A 26,414-nucleotide genomic window follows, 5' to 3' on the forward strand; every position below is an offset into this window, starting at 1 on the left:
ATTTGAATTAAATTTTAAAACATGCGAATAAAATTATGCATCGAATTACAAAAAAAAAATGTAAAGTAAACAATCCAACAAAATTATTTTAAACTGTTTAATGTTATGCAATCGCTCCATGCACACCTGGGAAAATCGCGGTTTTCCACATCGACAGCTGGGTGTCTCGAACTTCGCCTCCCAGGAGAGAGAAAGTCTTTTATCTTTTTGGCGTGCGCTTCCACCACCACCGCACCGCACCAAGCCAGCCAAAGTTGGCATGAAAATGTTCCGCTTTAATTTTCTAATTTTCCGGGAAATGGTCCGTAATGCTGAGGGGTTGGGAACTGGAAGCAGAAACGTGATTCGCGTGGGAATTCTCACTTTTTATTGGTCTTTTTGGAGGGAGAGATCGGAGAGTGGGTGCGGAAAAATTATACCATTGCGCTATTTTGCTTCGGAATGTTTTCTTTTGTGATTTGAACCAAAATAATTGCCACATTAAATTAAGTTATTCCCTTTTTGCCGCCATAAACAAACCGCTCCGGGCTAAATCACTAGGGGCTTCCGGGTTGCATATCCTGGCAAAGCTGTTCGTGTTGTTTACATAGCTGTACACTTTCAATCATTTGGCACCATCAGCAGTTTAAAGGGAGGAAAAAAGGTGTAAAAAATGCAGAGGAGAAAAAAACCTAAAACAACGTAATGCAAAAAGGTACTCTGTACAAGGGGCGGGCAGGAAATGGAAAGGCTCCAGAAGCATCAAGTGGAACAACCTTCCAAATCGGATCCGTTTCCGGATGGTTGTTTCCTCTTTGCTGTTTTTTGTTCCTACCTTTCTACCTGAGCGTTTTTCTGTTTGAACAACGGTGCGATCCTTAAGAGAGAGAAAAAAGGGAAACATTGCAACTGAAGTGGAATAATGATTTGCTTGCAGTGTTTTGGAGCATGTGCTTTTTCTGTTGATTGTAGATATTTTTGATAAGTTTTACTCAAATATTATGCTTAATATTGCTGGTGAATAATATTACAAATCGTGAGTTTTTTTTAATATTTTTTTTTGTATTCAATTTAAAACTAACATCATTTTTAAATTTTAAACTTTTCTTTTGCGTTTTTAAAAATTTTAAGGTTTTTGAATTTTGGTACTGACCTATAAGGATTGATCTTTAAAAATATTTGTTTTACCAGATTTTTGTAGAAATATCTTACCGTTAAAACACTTCTTGAACTTTGTAAATCCGTTTTATTTGTCAATAGATATTCCAATTTTAATACAGCCATATTTAGGCTGATTTTTGAGTGACATCCCAGAGGTTCAAGGTCAAGCGAAGTTTGAATAAAAAATTGTTGTCTACGTTTTTATAGATCGATCCACCTATTAGACCAGGTCAGTTAAAACCCATACCAAAAATCAAAACCTTTATGATTTTGAAAAACGCAATTTTCACCGATAGAATATTTTTATTTGTACAGATTCTGATTCAGGCTGGTAAAACACAACTTCCTACGTAGAAATCTCCGATGGGGTATATCGGTGTATGACATTTAACTCCAGCCACGCCGTGCGCCTGTCAGCAATTCTTTTTAATTTTGAAAATCTACTATTCATTGTATTTTTTTCGTATTTGTAATTGTGTTAGATTTTACTTTAACTCAAAAAAGGTGCAATTTATCAGTTTTTTTTGCAAAAAAAAACTTTTTGATTTAGAACCGCGTCATCCATAAAGTATGTCACGCTAAAATCGGCCAACATTAACCCCCCCTCCCCCCTAAGTCACACTTTGTCACGCTGGCTCCAACCCCCTTCGAAAAGTACGTCACATTCTGTTGAACCCCCTCCCCCCTTCATATTGATTTTTGAATAATTATTACATGATCTATAAATAGGATTTTTTATTAATTCGGAGTTCAATCGAGAAAGTTTACAGGTTGTGTTTAGATTTTTTTTTTGTTGAATGTTGTAGTGATAGAAATCACCATCAACAGTTTTTTTTTTGAAAACTAATTACTTTAGCATATTAAATCTATCAACGGAAACTCAGTTTCTTAAAGCCTTGTGTCGTGTTTGATTTATGAGTAAATTTTATCTAAAAAAAACTTTTTTTAGATTTATTCTTTGACTGAATTTTCAGTATTCAGGAAATATTCTAGCGTGACGTCACGGTCTCACGGACCCCCCTCTCCCCTTGTCACACTTTGTGACGCTTGCGCCACCTCCCCCCCTCCCCCCCTCCCCCCCCTAGAGCGTGACGTACTTTATGGATGACGCCAACTTAATTTTATATCTTAAAAAATGTTTTTTTTTCAAAATTCTAGAAAACTTATCCTAAAACTCACGAGGGTATTCCATCCATCAATATGCATTACAACATTCATGACAGTGACACCTCTACCTAAAATTTTAAAACGAGCTGAACACATTAATTTTGGACATTTGAGAATTTTGGCTTGAAGTTCGTAATGAAAGATATATAATTTAAAAGTTTTTTTTTATTTGAATTGGATCAATAATGTAGTAATGAAAAGATAACATAGGAAAACTATTCTAAAAATAAAAATTTAAATACTTTTAATCATTGATAATTTGTAGATGAAACAAAATTAAAGAAAATTAAATTATTTAATATTTTTTTAATGTTTTTATTTAAATTTTTATTCGACCATATCTTCGATATTTTCCTAAAATTATCGTTTAAAATACATTTTTCTAGTATCAGAATCAGACATCTCCTAAAATAAATAATTACGATTTTTTTCGAATGATAACATTTTTTATTTCTAAAAAGTGTGATTAGAAGCCCTCTTTCTAAGTACAGAAGTTTAATATACTTACGTATCCATTTTGTGGGAAATTGTCGCAAATTCAAAATGCCTAACTTTTCAAAGATCAAATTCAAATAGTTAAACGAAACTAAAAACGAAACTATTGGCACTACGCCCCCCGGGGCATGGCCTTCCTCTAACGTGGGATTTCTGCTCCAGCGCCTCTGACGAGACAGGAGAAACCGGGACCGACGTTTTACTTCACCATCCGATAGAAGCTCAGTGGATAAGGCGGGAATCGAACCCGCGTCTCATAGCATCATCGGGATCGGCAGCCGAAGCCGCTACCCCTGCGCCACGAGACCCTATTGAAAAGTAAGGCTTGGATTATGTTTAAAATTTTTACACTTAACATCGATTTACTGAGATATCGACATTTGAATAATTGACGTTATTTAGTTACACCCAGGAAACCTCATTTTCCTATTTTTGTTTCTTACAGAGGCTGGCTTTATCCAAGAAAATAGTTGTCTTATTGAATCATATTATTAGGAAACTGTTCTGATATTTATTAAAGAAATTATAGAAAAGTTGAAATGTCACTTTTTTTCAAGACAATTTAACATAATAGAGCAATTCTCTGAGATTTTGGTCATTCGATTTTTTTTTAAATTTGTTATGCTTTCGGTATGCTCACAGAAGCCATTTTGCATCATTAGTTTGTCCATAGAAATTTTCATAGAAATTTGGCAACTGCCCATACAAAAATGATGTCCGTATCTTTTGAAGGAATTTTTTGATCGATTTGGTGTGTGTCTTGGGCAAAGTTGTAGGCTACACTGAAAAAAATGGTACGCGGTAATTTTTTTTTGTGATTTTTTATTTCAATTTTTGCCATTATTTCTTGATTTGCAAAAAATGATATTTTTATTTTTTTTTATTGCCAAATGCCAACTTTTCAGAAATTTCCAGAATGGGCAAAAAACCTTTGATCGAGTTATGAATTTTTGAATCGCAAAAAAAATTTAACCTTCATTTTTTGAGAAAAATCAAATTTGCAATAAAAAAGTACCTCAGTGAAATTTTGATAAAGTGTACCGATTTCAATTTAAAGCCATTTTTAGGTAACTTTTTTGAAAATAATCGAAGTTTTTCATTTTTTTAAATTAGTTCACATGTTTGCCCACTTTTGGAAAAAAATATGTTTGATAAGCTGAGAAAATTCTCTATATTTTTCTTATTTTTACTTTATTGGTACGACCCTTAGTTGCTAAGATATTGCCATACAAAGATTAAAAAACAGGAAAAATGATGTTTTCTAAGTCTCACCCAAACAACCCCCCATTTTCTAACGTCGATATCTCAGCAACTAACCGTCCGATTTACAATGTGAAAATATGAAACATTCGTGAAGTTTTTCAATCTTTTCGAAAACAAATTCAATTTAAAAAATTGAGACTAAAAAATCAAAAGGGCCAAAAATTTTGATTTAAAAAAAAAATGAAAATATTGTTTTCGGAAAGATCGGAAAATTTCATGAATGTTTCATATTTAAACATTGAAAATCGGACCATTAGTTGCTGAGATATCGACATTAGAAAATGGTGGGTGATACTTAGAAAACATCAAATTTCCTGTTTTTAAACCTTCGCATGGCAATTTCTCAGCAAATAGTGGTAGTATCAATAAAGTCTTTTAAGAATTCGACTAAAAATACAGGCTATTCTGAGAATTTGTAAATAAAATCCAATCCATTTATTTCGTAAATCTGTTCAAACATCAAACCGACCCTAATTACTGGCGCACGTGAAATACTGTTACGCTATCACATTAGTACTAATTGAATTCACCGTTCCTAATTGGCGTGAGTTGGTTTAATTTGTGGCGCTAATCATGATGCTGCCTAGTTAGATATTTATCGCCACTGAATAAATTCAATTCGACATGAAGTTGTCGTGTCCGAAGGCACTTTAATTTTATTGTGTCAATTTGATTGAAAAAAATGTTGCAATAATTTTCCTGGAATTTGAGTTTAACTTAGTGTTTGGAATTGCTTTTGTTGTTTCCTCTTTGATTATTTTTCTAGCAAGAACTAATGACAACATTTCTGAATATAATTGCTCATCAGCGTGGCAGCCTTAAATGTCACAATCGAAATGCTAATTACTGCATGATTATTTCCGCTTCAAGGGAAAATGTCCATAATTTCAGTGGACTATGAATTATTAATTATGCAGCCCGGAAAGTTCTCACCGAAACTTTTCTCACGAGTTCCATCTACATGCTAAGCGAAACTTGTCCATGTACATTTCTGTTGCCTTAATTTTTCGCCAGCTTTCCTCGAACTTTCTCATTTGGATTTCACCAACCAAATGGACCAAGTTTGCCAGAATTTTACGGACGCTTACCAAAAAAGCAGTTTGGGCTTACTACCATCATTCCACGGAAGTTTGAAACTTCTTTTCCTCAAATTCTTTCACTAATCGAGGAAGAATAAACTGACGGAATGTCGTTCGGAGGGGCCGCATGGTGCTTCACTGCGAAATTCATTATTCAAACTAATCAAACTTTTCCCTCCTCTCGACTTCTGCCCAACAGCGATGAAGGCGGCCATCCTGATCCAGCGCTGGTATCGGCGGTTCCTGGCCCGGATCGAAATCCGCCGGCGCTACACGTGGACCATCTTTCAGAGCATCGAGTACGCCGGCGAGCAGGACCAAGTTCGGGTGAGTGAAGGGAGTTTGCCGGGGGATAAACTTTTTCCTGAAGGACACCTTCTCGATTCGGGAGTAGTGTTGGTATGGTCAGTAGTGGGGGGAGTGAGTTTCGACGAGGAAGTTGGACGTGTAATCACTCATGGTTGTTTGGGGCTTGTGGAAGTGTGCTGGAATATATTGTAGAAAAAAAAAACGAAACGAAACTATTGGCGCTACGCCCCCCGGGGCATGGCCTTCCTCTAACGTGGGATTTCTGCTCCAGCGCCTCTGACGAGACAGGAGAAACCGGGACCGACGTTTTACTTCACCATCCGATAGAAGCTCAGTGGATAAGGCGGGAATCGAACCCGCGTCTCATAGCATCATCGGGATCGGCAGCCGAAGCCGCTACCCCTGCGCCACGAGACCCATATATTGTATATTGGAGTTTGGATAAATTTGCTGTACAGGGGGTGAGCTTGTCTTGAAATTTCTAGAAAAAAAACAATAACAATTCACACTTGATCGACATTTCTCTACGAAATTATCTCTATTTTCATCATTTTCCCCAAAATTTAATTTACTCTACCTTAATAATTTGAATATTGATCGATATTGTTTATTAAAATGTTTGATAAAATGCAGATTATTGATAGAAAATCTCCAGCATAATAAGCTTTGGTTTTAACATGCCATGGATAATACAATATGAAGTTTGAAGCATGCTATAACACATCGTCGCTGTCGTGCCAACTTGTCTTATGTCGATTGGGCCAAATTGAGTTAAGAACGCCATTTTGTTCAGCTCACAATGCCTCGCCAACCTTTTGACCTTCACAGATCCCCAAAATTCGATTTCAATCCTGAGATGTTTAATAAAAACCGAAAAAACTTTGTGCATTTTGACACAACCTGAAAATTGGTGCAAGTGCGACAATTGGCCAAAGGAATTTCAGGTCAGAACGCGTTTGACACAGGGACGAGCTCGACTACCGTAAACATTTTCAGTAATAACTCGGGACTCCAGCAACCAAAATAAACCAAACAGGACGATGCACAGAATGATCAACGGCGAAAAAAGGGGTTTGTTATTGTTTACATTGCGTGCTCTCGTTATTGTTTAATCAAGGCGGGTGCGACAAATTAGCACGACGGCGTCGACATGAAGATTTTTTCTCTATTATACACAATAATATGAAAGAACGTCATTTGAAACTTCAATGCAACATAGCGCAGAGCAATTTGAGCAATTTTAATTTATTTTCGGTGTAAAATTAATTAAAATAGCGATGAAAAAATGGTTATTAACTTTTAATCATTTTTTTTTACATTTTTATGCTTATGGTTTTTTGTAGCTGAGCAGTTCCCTACGAAATCGGTATTTTTTTGTTATTTATTGCGCATTTTGCACTTTACTAGAGTCTTGCGCAATTATTTTCATCACAGTATCTTTTCATCACAGTACTTTTTCTTCACCGTGATGACGAAAATACCCGTTGCCAAGGTAGGCTGTTTGTTTATTTAGTTTTCCAAAGTTCAGAAACCAATGAAGTGTCCAGTGTAGAGAAAGTGACTTCGATTGGGTAGTCCCAGAACTGGTGATTCAAGGGAGACAGTTATCACGGCTTGTTCCGACTAGAAAAATGCCGGTGCCGGTATGACGGTACTTGGTCTTCTTGCCGGATGGACCATGGGCAACCAGAGGGCGTTGCTGTCTGCATTGGGGACAGACGTCTTCGCTTCTTGTTGAATTGTCTTTCCCAACATCCGCTGATCCGGTGCTGCCGAGAGGGGTCCTTTTATGACGATGAAGATCAACGCGAGATGGGTGGATGGTCTGAGTTCCACCGTTGAAGAGGGCGTTCGGTGATTGTAGGATATCCTTACCCTGGAGCTCGTCCGATCTACCAATGTCATTTTTGAATATTACTGTTGACTAATAAATACTTCCCAAAATGTGTATTCTTTTTGGTTTTAGTAAATACCAATAGGATAATAACGACAATGCTTAGGATTAGACTGATTAAACTGAAAATATACCGATTTCTTTCGTCCACAATGTATTGTTTTTTTATTCAGAATATTATTGAACTTACAGCTAATTCCCCATGATTTTAATCGACCTTCATTTAATTTTAATTAACAGACAATCGTCTGACAAAATCATGGCCTCGAACCGTTAGAATAATGGCCGAGAGAATTATGCCCTCTAGCGTTACCTCTATAGCTCATTAAAAAAATAACCCGTCAAAAAAATTCAAAAGTTCCAGATACGAGAATCGAGCCAGGAACCTTTAACAAACCATCTCAATGACTTAACTGCCTCGGCTACCACAGCTTAGTGACTATATTGTTGTCAGAAGTTGATGCATTACACTTGTGTTGTTTTCATGGTGTGATGAAAAATCAGTTTGCCAACTGTGATGAAAATTAATCCGCAGCACTCTACTGAGGTGCACAGTGCGCAAAGTTGACATTTCTCAGTCCTGCAAAGCAGTGTGATGAAAAAATCTAGGCCTAGCACAATTGACACAAAACTCTAGGAATTTCTGCAAGGCGCAATAATTTTTTGTATTTTTTAATCCGGCTGAAACTTTTTTGGTGCCTTCGGTATGTCCAAAGGAGCCATTTTGCATTATTAGTTTGTCCATATAATTTTCCATATAAATTTGACAGCTGTCCATACAATAATGATTATCAAAAAATGGCAATATCTCAGCAAATAAGGGTCGTAGCAACAAAGTTCTCAGCATTTCAAAAACATTTTTTTTCCAAAAGTGAGCAAACATGTGCACCAATTAAAAAAAATGAAAAACTGCGACTATTTTCAAAAAGTTACCTAAAAATGGCTTTAACTTGAAAACGGTGAACTTTATTGCAAATTCGTACATCGTAAAATAATGTTGAAAATTTTTTGGACCAATATTGTATTGGGTATTGATTCAAAAAATCATAACTCGGTCAAAGAGCACAACCTTGAAATTTCTTAAATGTTGGCATTTGATGAACACTTTTTTGATATGTTTTATCAAAAAAGTGTTTTTTGCAAATCAAGTTTTAGTGACAAAAAGTTAAATTAAAAATCACCCATTTTTTTACCGTGTATAATTTTTTTCAGTGTAGTTCTTATCCATACCTACAACTTTGCCGAAGACACCAAATCGATCAAAAAATTCCTTCAAAAGATACAGATTTTTGAATTTTCAAGCATCATTTTGGTTTGGACTGCTGCCAAATTTGTATGGAAAATTATATGGACAAACTAATGATGCAAAATGGCTTCTTTGAGCATACCGAAAGCACCATACAATGTTTCAGTGAGATTTATAAAAAAAAAACAAAAATTAAAATAAAAAAAAGATCGGTTTCGTAGAGAACTGCTCAGCTGTGGTGGCATAGATGAATTCTTGATTTTTTTTAGCTAAATTAAAAATACGATTTAAATACAAACGATATGGTATGGAACCATATTTAGTTTGGTGAAGGGGTGTTCAAAGTACCTCATGAAGTGACATTAATGTTTTGAAAATTAAGTAAATAATGTTTTCAAAATTGGTAAATAAGACTACTTAAATACTCTCAAAGTGTCATGTTTTTCTCAATGAAAATGAGTTCAAAACGGAAAAAGGATTGCATTATTGGAGTTATACTTATTAGAGTTAAAATCAGTTTCAAGCTGTTAGTGTTTTTGTTCCTTAGTAAATTTGGAAAATTATTGAATAATGCTAAAAAATTGGTAGTTTTAAAATTGATATCAGTTGGTCTTACTGTTAAAAATCTTGAGAAATGGTGGTAGCCTACCACTGGTAGGTCACGTTTTTAGTGTTTTTATATAGTTGCAACGGTTAATTATAACAGTGTAACAACATGTATTTTACAAGTCCGAGTTTGTTTTCATGAAACAAACAAACGATAAAAAAAAACAAAAAATTTTCTTGTAATTAATTACATTATTTCTTTTAAATTATAGACATTGGCAGGATTAACCATTTTTAAAACTTTCAATTATTACAAGGATCATAATTTCAAAACACCAATTTCGCGGAAAATTTAAAAAACCCGGAAATACAATTCTTCATCAATTTTGAACGTGACACTGAACTTTTTTCTCTAAACTTCATTTTTCTTTTTGGTCTGGTTAGATTTTACTTAACATTAAAATTACTTTTTTGCAATTCCGTCGTGAAACTATTTACTTTTCCTGTCATTCTTGAACGACGAAATAGCCTACTTTTCTGTACCAAAAATAACAGAATCGAATAGCAACACTTTTCAACATTTTTCTGATTTAAACGATTTATTGACAAAATATATGAAAATTTGGCATAAAATTTCACTTAGTGTGTGTTTTTTGAAATTGCAAAAAATGTTGTATGGAACTCGTTGCAAAACTTGATTTTTTCAGCACTCTTCGTATTTATCTAACTCGGTGAACCTCGTTGGATAAATGTACGACTCGTGCTGAAAAAAACATCTTTTTGCAACTTGTTGCATAAACTACTATTAAAATATGATCATCGTGTAAAACTGTCTTTGAAAATAAATATGAAATCAGCTAATTTCGTACAAATGTCTTGAGATTTCATCTTGAAATTTGGAACCCCAAAAGAGATATCATGAAGCAAAATTGTAACCCTTCCTGGAATCATTCAAGCAGTAAGATTTAGAAATAATTATAATAATAGTAAACTTAACAAACAAAAACTCAAAATTCTTAGAAGTTGAAATAATTTCTGGTTGAAGATTTGAACTGAAAAACTGTATAGTATTTTTCAATTGACTGGTGAGCAACTCTCTACGAAATCGGCCGATTCCGACCATTTTTATTTTTTGTATTTTTTTTATTTGACTCAAACTTTGTGGGGACCTTCCCTATGACCAAATAAGCTATTTTGCGTCATTGGTTCACCCATACAAGTCTCCATACAATTTTGGCTGCTGTCCATACAAAAATGGTATGTAAATATTCAAACAGCTGTAACTTTTGAGTGAATTTTCTGATCAATTTGGTGTCTTCGGCAAAGTTATAGGTATTGTTGAGGACTTTTGAGAAAAAAAAATAGGTACACGGAAAAAAAATTGCAAATTTTGACAAAGAACTTTGTCCTAAGGTTTCTATACGTGGTGTCAATCCAAAATTTTCGCGAAGCGAAAACGTTACGTGACGAATTCCCCTCTCGGCAAATTTCCCCTCTTTTTGGTGCACGCTGGCTGGATGAACGAACGTTTCCCAATCAGTCAATCGAGAGACGTGAGATTGATGTATCTAAAATCTCCCCCACTCCACCTCATAATTTTCGGATCGTCGACGAGCCAACAAAACTCGGCTCGGTCGGTCCCAAAAATTCATTCTATTGCTGGACGTCGACGAGGACACATCAGAAGCAGATGGCCTGGTGGCCCGGTAGCAGACGGCCTGGAGGTCCGGGAGCAGATGGCTTGGAGGCAAGGACCAGCTAAGACATGCCAGTCGCGGGAGTCGATCATTGGAACTGGCCACCACCTGGAGTGGCCGGAGGCCCCGCGTATGTTCCGATGGGGGGACATTTGCGGAACCATAAGAGTTGGGGCAATATGGGTATCAAACTTTATGGTATTTGATACTGAACATGAAATTTGACATTTCGGCAGTAGTGGCCACAATCCGGAGTGGCCGGAGGCCCCGCGGATGTTCCGATAAGGGGACATTTGCCGGACCGTAAGAGTTGGGGCAATATGGGTATCAAACTTTATGGTTTTTGATACTGGACATGAAATTTGACATTTTGGCAGTAGTGGCCACCACCGGGAGTGGCCGAAGGCTCCGGGGATGTTCCGATAAGGGGACATTTGCGGAACCATAAGAGTTGGGGCAATATGGGTATCAAACTTTAGGGATTTTGATACTGGACATAAAATTTGACATTTTGGCAGTAGTGGCCACCACCGGGAGTGGCCGAAGGCTCCGGGGATGTTCCGATAAGGGGACATTTGCGGAACCATAAGAGTTGGGGCAATATGGGTATCAAACTTTAGGGATTTTGATACTGGACATAAAATTTGACATTTTGGCAGTAGTGGCCACCACCGGGAGTGGCTGAAGGCCCCGGGGATGTTCCGATAAGGGGACATTTGCGGAACCATAAGAGTTGGGGCAATATGGGTATCAAACTTTAGGGATTTTGATACTGGACATAAAATTTGACATTTTGGCAGTAGTGGCCACCACCGGGAGTGGCCGAAGGCCCCGGGGATGTTCCGATAAGGGGACATTTGCCGGACCGTAAGAGTTGGGGCAATATGGGTATCAAACTTTATGGTTTTTGATACTGGACATGAAATTTGACATTTTGGCAGTAGTGGCCACCACCGGGAGTGGCCGAAGGCTCCGGGGATGTTCCGATAAGGGGACATTTGCGGAACCATAAGAGTTGGGGCAATATGGGTATCAAACTTTAGGGATTTTGATACTGGACATAAAATTTGACATTTTGGCAGTAGTGGCCACCACCGGGAGTGGCCGAAGGCTCCGGGGATGTTCCGATAAGGGGACATTTGCGGAACCATAAGAGTTGGGGCAATATGGGTATCAAACTTTAGGGATTTTGATACTGGACATAAAATTTGACATTTTGGCAGTAGTGGCCACCACCGGGAGTGGCCGAAGGCCCCGGGGATGTTCCGATAAGGGGACATTTGCGGAACCATAAGAGTTGGGGCAATATGGGTATCAAACTTTAGGGATTTTGATACTGGACATAAAATTTGACATTTTGGCAGTAGTGGCCACCACCGGGAGTGGCCGAAGGCTCCGGGGATGTTCCGATAAGGGGACATTTGCCGGACCGTAAGATTTGGGGCAATATGGGTATCAAACTTTATGGTTTTTGATACTGGACATGAAATTTGACATTTTGGCAGTAGTGGCCACAATTCGGAGTGGCTGGAGGCCCCGCGAATGTTCCGATGGGGGGACATTTGCTGGACCGTAAGAGTTGGGGCAATATGAGTATCAAACTTTATGGTATTTGATACTGAACATGAAATTTGACATTTCGGCAGTAGTGGCCACAATCCGGAGTGGTCGGAGGCCCCGCGGATGTTCCGATAAGGGGACATTTGCGGAACCATAAGAGTTGGGGCAATATGGGTATCAAACTTTAGGGATTTTGATACTGGACATGAAATTTGACATTTTGGCAGTAGTGTCCACCACCGGGAGTGGCCGAAGGCCCCGGGGATGTTCCGATAAGGGGACATTTGCCGGACCGTAAGAGTTGGGGCAATATGGGTATCAAACTTTATGGTTTTTGATACTGGACATGAAATTTGACATTTTGGCAGTAGTGGCCACAATTCGGAGTGACTGGAGGCCCCGCGGATGTTCCGATGGGGGGACATTTGCTGGACCGTAAGAGTTGGGGCAATATGGGTATCAAACTTTATGGTATTTGATACTGAACATGAAATTTGACATTTCGGCAGTAGTGGCCACAATACGGAGTGGCCGGAGGCCCCGCGGATGTTCCGATAAGGGGACATTTGCGGAACCATAAGAGTTGGGGCAATATGGGTATCAAACTTTAGGGATTTTGATACTGGACATGAAATTTGACATTTTGGCAGTAGTGGCCACCACCGGGAGTGGCCGAAGGCCCCGGGGATGTTCCGATAAGGGGACATTTGCCGAACCGTAAGAGTTGGGTCAATATGGGTATCAAACTTTATGGTTTTTGATACTGGACATGAAATTTGACATTTTGGCAGTAGTGGCCACAATTCGGAGTGGCTGAAGGCCCCGCGGATGTTCCGATGGGGGGACATTTGCTGGACCGTAAGAGTTGGGGCAATATGGGTATCAAACTTTATGGTATTTGATACTGAACATGAAATTTGACATTTCGGCAGTAGTGGCCACAATCCGGAGTGGCCGGAGGCCCCGCGGATGTTCCGATAAGGGGACATTTGCGGAACCATAAGAGTTGGGGCAATATGGGTATCAAACTTTAGGGATTTTGATACTGGACATGAAATTTGACATTTTGGCAGTAGTGGCCACCACCGGGAGTGGCCGAAGGCCCCGGGGATGTTCCGATAAGGGGACATTTGCCGGACCGTAAGAGTTGGGGCAATATGGGTATCAAACTTTATGGTTTTTGATACTGAACATGAAATTTGACATTTTGGTAGTAGTGGCCACAATTCGGAGTGGCTGGAGGCCCCGCGGATGTTCCGATGGGGAGACATTTGCGGAACCATAAGAGTTGGGGCAATATGGGTATCAAACTTTAGGGATTTTGATACTGGACATGAAATTTGACATTTCGGCAGTAGTGGCCACAATCCGGAGTGGCCGAGGCCCCGCGGATGTTCCGATGGGGGGACATTTGCCGGACCGTAAGAGTTGGGGCAATATGGGTATCAAACTTTATGGTTTTTGATACCGGACATGAAATTTGACATTTCGGCAGTAGTGACCACAATCCGGAGTGGCCGGAGGCCCCGCGGATGTTCCGATAAGGGGACATTTGCGGAACCATAACAGTTGGGGCAATATGGGTATCAAACTTTATGGTATTTGATACTGAACATGAAATTTGACATTTCGGCAGTAGTGGCCACAATCCGGAGTGGCCGGAGGCCCCGCGGATGTTCCGAAAAGGGGACATTTGCGGAACCATAAGAGTTGGGGCAATATGGGTATCAAACTTTAGGGATTTTGATACTGGACATGAAATTTGACATTTTGGCAGAAGTGGCCACCACCGGGATTTGCCGAAGGCCCCGGGGATGTTCCGATAAGGGGATATTTGCCGGACCGTAAGAGTTGGGGCAATATGGGTATCAAACTTTATGGTTTTTGATACTGGACATGAAATTTGACATTTTGGCAGTAGTGGCCACAATTCGGAGTGGCTGGAGGCCCCGCGGATGTTCCGATGGGGGGACATTTGCCGGACCGTAAGAGTCGGGGCAATATGGGTATCAAACTTTATGGTATTTGATACTGAACATGAAATTTAACATTTCGGCAGTAGTGGCCACAATCCGGAGTGGCCGAGGCAACGCGGATGTTCCGATGGGGGGACATTTGCCGGACCGTAAGAGTTGGGGCAATATGGGTATCAAACTTTATGGTTTTTGATACCGGACATGAAATTTGACATTTCGGCAGTAGTGACCACAATAAGGAGTGGCCGGAGGCCCCGCGGATGTTCCGATAAGGGGACATTTGCGGAACCATAAGAGTTGGGGCAATATGGGTATCAAACTTTAGGGTTTTTGATACTGGACATGAAATTTGACATTTTGGCAGTAGTGGCCACCATCTGGAGTGGCCGGAGGCCCGGGGATGTTCCGATAAGGGGACATTTGCCGGACCGTAAGAGTTGGGGCAATATGGGTATAAAATTTTATGATTTTTGATTATCTGAAATTAAGCAGTTAAAATATATTGCTTATCAGGCAGGAAGTAATAAATAGACTACTGCGATGCACATTTTTTTGTGCCACTGTGAAGATCTGTTTCTGGAAATTTAGAATAACTATCTCGTTATCATTACCACCATGTAAAGGGTAGTTTTTAATGTCTGCTGTTCAAATTTCCTTTACTGCCGCCGATTGCTTGCAACAGCCTTGCAAAAACATTCCCGCATCTTGGTAACTTTCGAGTGGTGAAGGAAAGTAAATTGATTTCACTTCGATTTCTATTTGAGCTCCACTTGCAATTTCCGTCCCCTTAGTTCGATAGGACGGTTATTATAAGGGGGGAATTCGGACATTCTAATTGAAAATTTCAACAATCATCTTACAAAGTTCTTTGTCAAACTGGTCATGTGTAACATAACCACCTGCACTTTTTTTATCAACATTTTTTTTTACTTAAACTCAATTTCCCAAAATACATATTTTTTGATTTTCGTGATTTTTTGATATGTTTTAGGGGACAAAAATCCGCGACTTTTGAGCCATAGAGAAACATGGTCAAAAAATCTGTCGCCGAGTTATGAATTTTTTAAAAAATAGTGATTTCTGGAAAAAATTGAAGTTTCATGCATAAACAAGTTTGACATTACATTTTAATGCAAAATTGAATTTGCAATCGAAAAGTACTTTACAGATTTTTTGATAAAGGGCTCCGTTTTCAAGATCAAAATCAAACCATCCACATTAACAACCCCCGGGTCTTTTGTGGTCTCTATTGCAAGTTTCTGCTCGAACCTAGGATTCCGAAGGCTTGAATGGGGAGAGCACCCAAACCTCTTTTTACTCCAAGGAACCTTCCACCCCAGTGTTTGAACTGACGACCTTTGGATTGCGAGTCCAACCGCCACCAGCGATTCCACCGGAGTAGGCTTGGTTTGGTGTGTTGTTTGTACTTATGGCATGGACACAACTCCTACACCTGGAATGACTTAACGGCCTAACAACCAAGGCCGGGACCGACATTTTACTTCCTCATCCGATGGAAGGTTGCAGCAGATGGGAATCGAACCCAGAATCATCCGCTTACAAAGCGGACAGCGTAACAATTCGGCCACGCACTTCCATCCTAATGAGGATGTTTTGAATTAATTCACCTCACTGATGAATAGCTAATCGGAATCTCCCCAGAAATAATTTGATTTTCGGGTATTCACTGATTGAAAGCCCCGCTCATCTGCTGTAATTAGAACGAAATTAATTTTTCCACTCGTTTGTTGTTTAGTCGGTTGGTTTGCCATGTTTGCATTCACCACTGCTCGGTTCAATCATTGCATTGGGGGTGCTGGTGCTACCTACTGCAGTTTGTTGATTTGTTCATGACATCCATCAACTCTCGAGAGGGCTCTCCACTTTAAGAGGAGGTGATTATCGGTGCTGGGGTGCTGGGGGTTGGAAAATGCAATTACAGCACAACAGATTTACCTGATTTGATTGATTTGAGTGGTATTAGATGCGTTATCTCTTTCTACTGTCATCATTGTTTGATTGAGGTAGAGTGATTTCTAGTGATGAGTTGATTTGCTGTTGACATATTAAATTACATGATTGTTTAACGCTTTTAATAACTTTTATTCATTTATTGTTTAATTTCAGTTGTACAACTTTTTCAACGCACTGCTAACGCACATTCCCGACACTGCCGGACGAACGCTGGACTCGCAGAATACTTCCAGGGCGTCATCCAATGGTAAGTTTTGCTCAATTTTTATTTAAAACCCGTCTAACCTATTCCAACCCGCAGAGGCACTCGACATGAAGTTCTCGGACGAGTCGGACGACCTGGCGGAGGAAGGAATCTGCGGCCCAGACCGGGGCTACCAGGGACCCACGATTCACTTTCCGCTGGACAAGAAGGAGCTGGAGGTGATCATCGACCTTTTCCGCAAGAAGAAGAATCGGCTGCACGCCAAGTACGTGGCGGGAATTCTGCGCGAGGCCACTTCCAAGCTGAAACGACTGCCAAATCTGAACCCGGCCTCGACGGCCATCTCGAAGCAGGTTACCATCTGCGGGGATCTGCACGGGAAGCTGGACGATCTGCTGGTGGTGTTCCACAAGGTGAGTGGTAGAGACCACTTTCGGCAGAACCCCACGAATAACCTCAGTTTCTTCCAGAACGGCCTGCCCTCGCCGGAGAACCCGTACGTGTTCAACGGGGACTTTGTGGACCGCGGCAAAAAGGGCCTCGAGGTCTTCCTGTTGCTGTTGTGCACCTTCCTGGTTTTCCCCGGCGGGGTGTTCCTGAACCGGGGCAACCACGAGGACACCGTCATGAACGTGCGGTACGGGTTCGTGCGCGAGGTGCACCAAAAGTATAAACACAACGCCGAAAGACTGCTAAAGCTCATCGACGAAGTCTACCGGTGGCTTCCGCTGGGCACGATAGTTAACAACCGCGTGCTGGTCGTGCACGGCGGCATCTCCGACTCCACCGATCTCGATCTCATCCGTAGCTTAGACCGTAGCAAGGTGGGTGGGTCTGCAGGGGTTGTTTGTCGAAGAAAAGATTTAACTGGTTTGATTTGTTCTATTTGCAGTATATTTCGCTGTTGCGACCACCGATCACTGAAAGCTCCGCTCCCGGAGCTGAAATCATAGACAAAGTAGAATGGAAACAGGTGAGTTGATAGAATATTAATTTTGCTTCTGACGGTTTAAGATCTCGAGTCAATACAATTCAAAAAAATATTACGCTTCCATTATGAAAAGACATTTTGCAATAAAAGATTTTGTATTCCAGGATTAGTAGAAAAATAATTCTGGGAAGGTAAAGAAAATTGTTGAATAGTAGGGTGGCCCAAATCCGGGGCTACCCTCAGCAATCAAAGATTGACCAATTACTAGGCTAAATTCCAAATCTGAGCTTTTTCTAACCACGGGAACCCCTCCCTATAAGTCCATTGAGTTTATTTGGGAAAAATCGTCAAAATGTATGGAGAAAATCATTTGTTTCAGTTTTTCACCAGCAATTCTTCTCAGAATTATAAATCTATTTAGATTGTTGTTTTCGTATTTTATTAATTGAAGTGTAGGAATATGTTCTGAGAGTACTTAAAAATAATGAAGCCACGACATTTAAATTTTATTTTATGTTTCCTGCTTCCTCCCTCCCTTTATCATTCCTCATTAAATTTTCTACTCAAAAAAATGTGGAAATTCCTGCTCTTATTCTGCAAATATCGAATTTTTGGGAGATAAGGAAAAAAAAAATTACTTAATCCACATTTTGGTGGTTGGTGCCATCCTCTCATTTATACAGTATTTTTCCCCGTTCCCTAAATCGTCCACATGGTTAATGGATGGACCCTAACATGATCGCAGCACCTCAAAAATCAAAAATCAAATTATTCGCTCTACAGCATTGCCTTGGCGTTCTCGATTACGAGATTCCTACTCGAAACTAGGTGTTCGAAGGCTTGATTGTTGAGGCAATTGCAAACCTCTTTTTACACCTAAGCTTCCATCCACCCCAGGATTCGAACTGACGACCTTTGGATTATAAGTCCAACTGCCTACCAGCGACTCCACCGAGGCAGGACCCAGGGAGACGACTCCTACACCTGGACTGAGCTAACGACCTAACCTTTAGGTTAGTCCGGGGCCAACATTTACTTCCCGTCCGACGGAAGGCGTGATCAGACAAATCTCGTCTCGAAAAATGCCACCGGGATCGTCTGGGATCGAACCCAGGCCGACTGGGTGAGAGGCAATCACGCTTACCCCTACATCACGTGTCCAGGATGGTATGTCTCTCCTAAAAAAAATACAAAAATCATTTACTAAAACCGTTTTTTTGAAAAGTGGTCTAAACGTCAAAATTTTAAAAAACCGGTAGTGAGAATCGATTCCCCAGATAATTTTACATAAAAGTCTCCATATTGACCATTGTCCTATGTCCAATCCTTGGGAAGATACAGCGGCTTTAAAATTAAAAATGTTAAAAAAACGGGATTTTTGGTGGTTTTTGGCATTTTCTATATGACAGACTTGGTTTTTCAGTCTCGTAAATATTTTTACCGGAAAGCTCGTCCAATTTCCCATAAGTTTGCCTTTGACAGCTTTTTGATTTATATCGTTTTTATATTTACGTAATCAAATTTACTATCCTGGTTTCTACCACACTGAAAAAAAAATCTATTTTCAGTTATAAGCAATGTAATTAAGCTTATATCTGTAAGCCCTTACATCCAATTGAAATGCTGTCAAAGGCAAACTTATGGGAAATTGGACAAGCTTTCTGTTAAAAATATTTACGAGACTGAAAAACCAAGTCTGTCATATAGAAATTGTCAAAAAACACCAAAAATCCAGTTTTTCCAACATTTTTATTTTAAAAACCGCTGTATCTTCTCAAGGATTGGACTTCGGACAATGGTCAATACGGAGACTTTTATGTAAAATTGTCTGGAGAATCGATTCCCTTTACCGGTTTTTAAAAATTTTGACGTTTAGACCACTTTTCAAAAAAACAGTTTTTGTAAATGATTTTTGTATTTTTTTAGGAGAGACATACCATCTTGCATTTTTCGTCAGTCTTTCAGTAACATTTCAGGCTATTTCCTCAAAAATTTTGAACGAAAAAAAATCGTGACATCACCTTCAAATTTAAGTTTTAGACTTAAAAATCAAAAAATCTCATAGATGTAGCGTGTATTTTTGTTTCAGTGTATTTTTTTCAGAAAGCCCGTCCAATTTCCTACAAGTTTGTCTTTGACCACATTTTGATACGACGCAACGGCTTCGAGATGCAGTAATTTTTAAATTACAGAATACAAAAATATTTAAATACCTTACGCCCTTCTCAAATATTATTCTCGAGTACTATTTGCTCCATATGCACAAAAATGGCTTATATAGGCCTAGGATAACATGTCTACAAAGTTTCATTGAAATCGGAGAGGGTCGGGTACAAAAGTATCAGAAAAATTCCTGATTTGAGCTGGAATTGCTCAAAAATCAAACCTCCTACAGACTTTTTGTCAAGAATATACAGACATCACCTTTGAAGAAAATGGCAACCCAATACACGGCTTTTTTTTTAAAAAAACTTCATCCCGGCACGAGAATCGAACTCACGACCTCTGGATTGGAAATCCAGCACGCCGCTAGTCGAAACCCATCCCCTACCGGTCAGTATTCCCAGTGAGTAGAATAACTCTTTGAAGGGATCTGATTTTGCCGAGCCAGGCAGGAATCGAACCCATCACCTTCCACTTACCCGTAACCTCACGACCACGGTAGCTCGGCTTTTTCGTGAAGATCAGACCCTGCTATTTGGGGTTATGTTGCAAATCACCCTTTATTGTATTCGTTTAAAAAGTTCTCCAAGCTGTAAGACCTGAAAGTGAACCAAGTGGACCACTTCCGGACAAAATTCGTTCAGCCAAAGCCGAGAAAATCAAATACATTTTATTGAATAACACCCCCACTCACGCTCAGACATTGATAGCTTCTCCTCAGTGAGGGAAGGCAAAAATAAATACCTTTTCCAATCATTCTTGGCTGTCCGACCAATGGCGCCGCGGTGTGCATCAAGCTTTGATGAAATGCTAAGGAAAATTTGATGCTTTTTCAGGGAAAACCGTTGATTCCGGAGACATCGGTTTGTTTGCCGATGCGCCAGGTCTAGGGACAACGTCTCCGTGTGCTCTCTTCTAGAAAAGTGCTCTCCAGACCATTCCCCTTAGTCCTGACCAAACCAAAAGCTGGCGCGCGATTTTTCCAGACCTGTAGGAGCGTTTGAACAAAAGTTCCAATTTCCCATAGTAATTCCCATGTAAAATTTAACCCTAATGCGCGCAGCCAGTTTACAACCAAATGAGCTGATATTTGGCATGAAAGTCCCTATGGGCATGCCCTACAAGGGGAACCATACTAAAACTTGATCGAAGAACGTACCCACTCTAATGTAAATGTATGAAATTCTCTGTCCTGGGAGGAGAGTTTCTGATCGATTTGGTGTCTTCGGCAAAGTTGTAGGTCATGATAGGAACTTTTCGGAAAAAATGGTACACGGGACAAATGAATTCCTATTTTTATTTAACTTTTTTTGGAATATTTTATATCTTTTAGGGGAGTAAAAAATACATCTTCTGAGTGCCTGATAGTGTAAAATCTGGTTTAGGAGATAAAAAAAATTGTTGTTTAGAAAATATATTGATAACCTGTACAATTTTTTCAAATCATTTTTGAAAGCTAAATCGAATTTGGAATTGTACAGTTCCTAAAAATTTCAAAATTTTGAAATTAAGCTTTACTTTTGAAAAGTCTGCAAAAAGATGTTTTTCCTTATTTCATGGTTTTAAATAAATTATAAAAGGTTTGAAGTATTTTTATTGAAAGGACCATCAAATTTCAAAAAAGTACCATTTTTTATATCGAACATTGGATCAATAGATTTCGAGATATCGTCAAATGAACTCCAAAATGAGTGTATATTCATCCAGCCAAATTTGCAACCTTCCAAAATTAAACTTATTTTTTTTTGCATGAAATTATCCAGCCTTTAAAAATATTTTTTAACAGTGCTTTTCTGTCACGAATTGCTTTTAAAATGCATAAAAAATGATGAAAAAAAAAAGTTATAACCTGAAAACGGTACATTTTATCAAAAAATCGATAAAGTACTTTTCTTAAATAGATTTGGTTTCAAAGGGACTTTTATGTTCAATCGCACGCCAGATTTGATGAAGCACTAAAAATTCTTGAAAAGAGTATTTTTAAATAAAAAGTTAGAAATAAGTGCCAGTTTCTTGTCATTTTATGAAAAATTCGACAATAAAATAAAATCATGTCAAAAAATAACGTGTTTTTGTAAATTTGCATTTGAAGATTATTTACCAAAAGCAAAAAATAAATATTTTCGATTTTTTTCCGGAGGTCATAAAATGACATGTCTCTCGATTGGTAACAGTTGAGAAACGGGAAATGAAAAAGGTCCTGAAATTGTTTTTTGCCTTCCTCACCTCACTGAGGCAAGGCTATAAAATCACTCAAAAATTGAACTTTTTAAATAAGCCTTCCTGATATACCTTTACGTATACATATCGGCTCAGAATCATATTCTGAGCAAATGTCTGTGCGTGTGGATGGACGTAGAATTTTTTTTCTCACTCACTTTTCTCGGAACTGGCTCGACCGATTTTGTCCGGATCTATGTTTTTGGATTCGCCTTCAGGTCCTTTAAGTCTTTTTTTAATTTCATCCGGTTTGGTGCAGAACTTCAAAAGTTATGTTAGAAAATCTGTTTTGGTTGATACTAAAAAGGGTAATTATTTACATAATTTGAAAGCACCGGCGGATTGCTGTCGGAACTTTCCGCTCAGTGCACGCCGTGCACGCACACAAACACTGCAGTGCTTTCAAATGAATAATTAAATTTATCATAGATGGCAGCACTCAGATGTATTGTGTCTTTACTAAGTAAGCGTTAGCCAAAGCTTTCAGGAGGAAGGCAGTAACCACATTCTGGTGGATTAAGTAACGTTTTTTAACTTAATTGAGATTTTTGTCGGAATTTTTAAAACGATTTTCAGTGAAAATTTCAAAAAAGGAAAGGGTCACGAAAAATGAATTTCTTCATTCTTGATCAGGGACCAGAATTACCCCTTGAAACAAAGTTTCAAAAAGGTTGAAGAGTGGTCGGGGCAACTTTTTCCAACTTCGCCTGGGTGGTGAAGAATCATCCATTTTTGATTATAAATAAATATTTTTGTTAGAGAAAATTAAAGACATTGTTTTTCAAAGTTCTAAAAGCTCAAAAGCAATCGATTTTCATAAAATTCATAAACATTGCCAAATCATCTTCCACATTAGCTTCCCATTAGCTTTTCTGCTCATCTGAAAACTTTCCAGACCATCTACTGAAAGTCTATAATCCTTTCTCGCATATAAAGCATACGTGACGCTTGTCCATTAGGATCAAGTTCACCGCGTTCAATGTGTGTGTGTGCGTGGGTGTGACACCTTGGCAAATTTGCTTCTTTTCCATTCTTTGTTTGGCCCGGAAAGACCCCTGTCGGTGGTAGACAAGACGTTGCGCTGCCACGGCGCTTAGTAAAGTAGGGATAAAACGATTTTCCCGACGAGAACGTGTCACTTTTGAGACCCCGCCCCCCTCTCCTCGCGGTGTGTAGAGTGACGATGACTGGCATTCTTCGATCTTAGGGTGGTTTGAAGAGTTGTTTTTTATTCAGTTTAAACTTGATTTATATTCTCAATTTGCTGTAATTCGTTTTTTATGTATTTTTAACACAAATGTTTTATTGAATATAAATTTTATTTTTTTTTATAGCTATTCCAATGTTAAAAAATGCAACATTTACCATTTTCGGCTGTATCATGCAGGTGTGTCACATGAGTAACATTGGCAATGACTATCATATTAATGTGGACCTCTTGTGCAAGTATGGTGCACAGCGTGGGAATTGTGTCAAACCCGGTTACAGCGCAGTTCGTTCTGAGTAGGGTAGAGTAGTCATCAATGAGACACGGGGAACAATGATAAAATGGCTCTCTAAAGTCGTAGTTTCAATCAATCAGACTCATATTTGGGGGAAAGGTGTGTCTACTAGATACACATCTGCCATAATAGTGGCTTTGGTCATGGACGCTCCCTTGAAAAGTCATTCATAAATGTTTGATTCTGGGATGTAGAAGTAAATTATGGACAAAAAATACTTTTTCGCTCGAAGGCTGCCATTTACACCAAAACTAATATTTCTTCAAATTTCTTTCGACGTTCCATAGGGATTGAGTTGGGCTACAATGTTCTTTCATTAAGTTTGGCCAAAATTAAGCATATACCCAGAATCCAGGGCTGTCTCATTGTTCCCCACTCATTTCAGCCCATGGGTAACAATGAGACACTTCGATTATACTTCACTAAACGTTTCAAAATGTTTTGAAATCTTTCAAATCATGAATTGAAAGTGATTTTTGGCTTATTTATAGAGTTTTTACCTCATTTAACCAAAAATACAAAGTTATTTGGTATAAATATATGGATTTTACAAAATTTTAATACTTTTAAGTATAACTTTTGTTAACTTAACTTTCATGTTGGCAAAATTGCTTTTAAATGTTCAAGGCAAGTCACCTGCTATGGAACAATACAAAAACATGATATTTTACTAGAAAAGTATTGATTTTCATAGAGTGTCTCATTGTTCCCCAGCTGTCTCATTGTTCCTGCCAAGTGCGTCTACAATGAGACAGTTGAATAACTCGGGCTGTAGATGTCGGATCGATCTCATATTTTGGTCAATGTTAGAACACATTAAAAGAAAGAAAATGTAACAAAAAGCTCATTAAAACATGCTCATGAAAAAAATAGAAAAATTGTTGAAAGTTGAAAACCAAAGTGTCTCATTGATGACTATCCTACCCTACAGTTCTCACCTTTTATAATTAATGATTTTGCAATTTTGCTGATAGTGTTCAAATACAAGAAAGAAGTGCTTCATTGCTATTTATGCTGTGTTGTGTAAACTATACATATTTGAAATTCAATATAATTAAATCACTAGAGCTTTTTGAATTCTCAGAAAATTTCTCTGGATTTTAATTTAAAGTTTGTGATTGAGATTCGCAAAAATTACGATTTTTTACTTTTAAAACATTTTAGAATTACAAAAAAAATCCAGTATTTATCGAACAAAGGCAATCTCAGTTCAGCGCACAGTTTAACTAGAAATTTCCCCCAACTGGCCAAAATTGGCAATTACATCGCTATGCAAATTACCTTCCCCAAACAAAGCTCGGCCAGCCAATTATGAAGTGCACTCTCGAGTTGATTCTGGCTGTTGTTTACGCGCCTGGTGGACGGGCGGACAGGTCCAAAATTCAAATTTCCCGCTTGTCGAGCGAGAGCGCGTTCCAATTACGTCTATCAGGGCCGGCCAGAATGGCCATCACAGACGGGCCGCCACGATTATTCAACAATCTCAATTACTTCCGCACAGAAGTTGCGGAGGCAGGCAGGCAGTCACGGTGGCCGGAAGCAGGGTGGCCGGACTACCACACGCGAAAGTGCCTCTTGCAGTCAGCACTCTCAGAAACCGGCAATTTATCTAGTGGGCGGAAGGGTTTTGGAGTAAGCTGGTTCAAATAATATTTGTTTTATCATTGAATTATAGACGTTAGGCTGCATTTTGAATTTTTAAATCATGTTGTCAATGATCGTATTACTTGCTTAGGGCGTATCCTATTATTTAAACCGCTTGAATGTGTTTTCAAAGTTTATTTATTTTAAGAAATATTGGGTTAGTCTATTGTAAAGGAACAATGCACTTGCTGTAAATAACCAGAGATGTTGGGCATGTTGGTAATATGCAAATATCGAACTGGAAGGGCCTTCGTCATAGATTTACATTACTTCACTGTTTATACATTTGCTTTATACGGTTTGGTTCTGCTGCTCTGTTCTGCGTTCAACGTTGACCATTTGAACAAAACCTTTATATGCACTTTCAATATCGTCAGCTGTGTGCTATCTTGTGACATAGACCATTTTGGTCGAAAATGAGTTAATGATGACGTTTTGCTATAATTAACAAACACTACAAGATGCTTTAACCCGATTTTGGAATCTCGCTTCCGTTTCCCGGATATCACATTACACACTTGTGACATAGACCAATTTATCATCAAAATAATTGTGCACACTTGTGACACGTCATACATGTTGTTGGAAAATGTGGAAATTTTTTCTTGTTTTTCACAAATTTATGTACACACATACTTTCTAAAGGCAATGCAACCTTTTGTTTATAAAAATATACTGATTAAGTCGATTAAACCATTGATTTGAGCTTATTTTAGTTTGTATGGGAATTCTGTGCACACTTGTGACACGTAGTACAGTTTTACTTTCGAAACACATTTGTGACACGTGCTTTTCAGATTTTTGTTTACATTATCAACTGTATCTTTTAACTGGCGTTACCAAATTAGTTGAAACTTGGAGGGTTTGTTAACCGATAGTATACGAACCGATTGCTTGAAAAAGTTTGGTTCTATCATTCATAGTTATGAAATTATTTACCAATAAACTTTAAAAATCGATTTTCTCGAAAAGTACTAAATGGTCGTTGTCACAAGATAGCACACAACTGACGATATAGTGGCGTGGCAACAAGGCTGAAAAAAGTTTTTAATCGATCTGTAAATCAAAACATTTGAAAAAATATTTCACTAAAGTTATTATTTTTTTCCGTTTGAATTTCTTCCTCCAATAATTAAATTTTAAAATATTCAATATACATATTGTGAAGTGGGATTAAGCACAGTGATACTCCGTGGATGACAGTAAGTATTTTTTTAGCAAAAAATAGAATTTTGCAGAAACTATTGTATATTGAGAAGGAATTTTCAAATCGATTTGGTATCTCTGGCAAAGTTGAAGGACTTTCAGAAAAAATACAGGTACTGGAAAAAAACATCTTGGATTTTTTAGTAGACTTTTCATTATTGAAATACAGTTTTTTTATGAATTGCTCCCGAAATTCT

General features: G+C 38.6%; 1 protein-coding gene across 5 annotated transcripts in view; it reads left to right on the forward strand.

The window, feature by feature from the left end:
* LOC120429180 (serine/threonine-protein phosphatase rdgC) overlaps positions 1-26,414 on the forward strand; it is a 137,104-nt gene that overhangs the window by 77,466 nt on the left and 33,224 nt on the right. For all 5 annotated transcript variants that reach the window (XM_039594400.2, XM_039594396.2, XM_039594413.2 and 2 more), the window contains 5 exons: positions 5,344-5,471; positions 16,500-16,593; positions 16,648-16,964; positions 17,022-17,375; positions 17,444-17,524. In XM_039594400.2, the coding sequence (XP_039450334.1) occupies positions 5,344-5,471; positions 16,500-16,593; positions 16,648-16,964; positions 17,022-17,375; positions 17,444-17,524 (974 nt within the window). The remainder of the gene's footprint in view (positions 1-5,343; positions 5,472-16,499; positions 16,594-16,647; positions 16,965-17,021; positions 17,376-17,443; positions 17,525-26,414) is intronic.

This window comes from Culex pipiens, chromosome 2 (genome assembly GCF_016801865.2).
Source record: "Culex pipiens pallens isolate TS chromosome 2, TS_CPP_V2, whole genome shotgun sequence".
In the NCBI taxonomy this organism is placed as follows: Eukaryota; Metazoa; Arthropoda; class Insecta; order Diptera; family Culicidae; genus Culex; species Culex pipiens.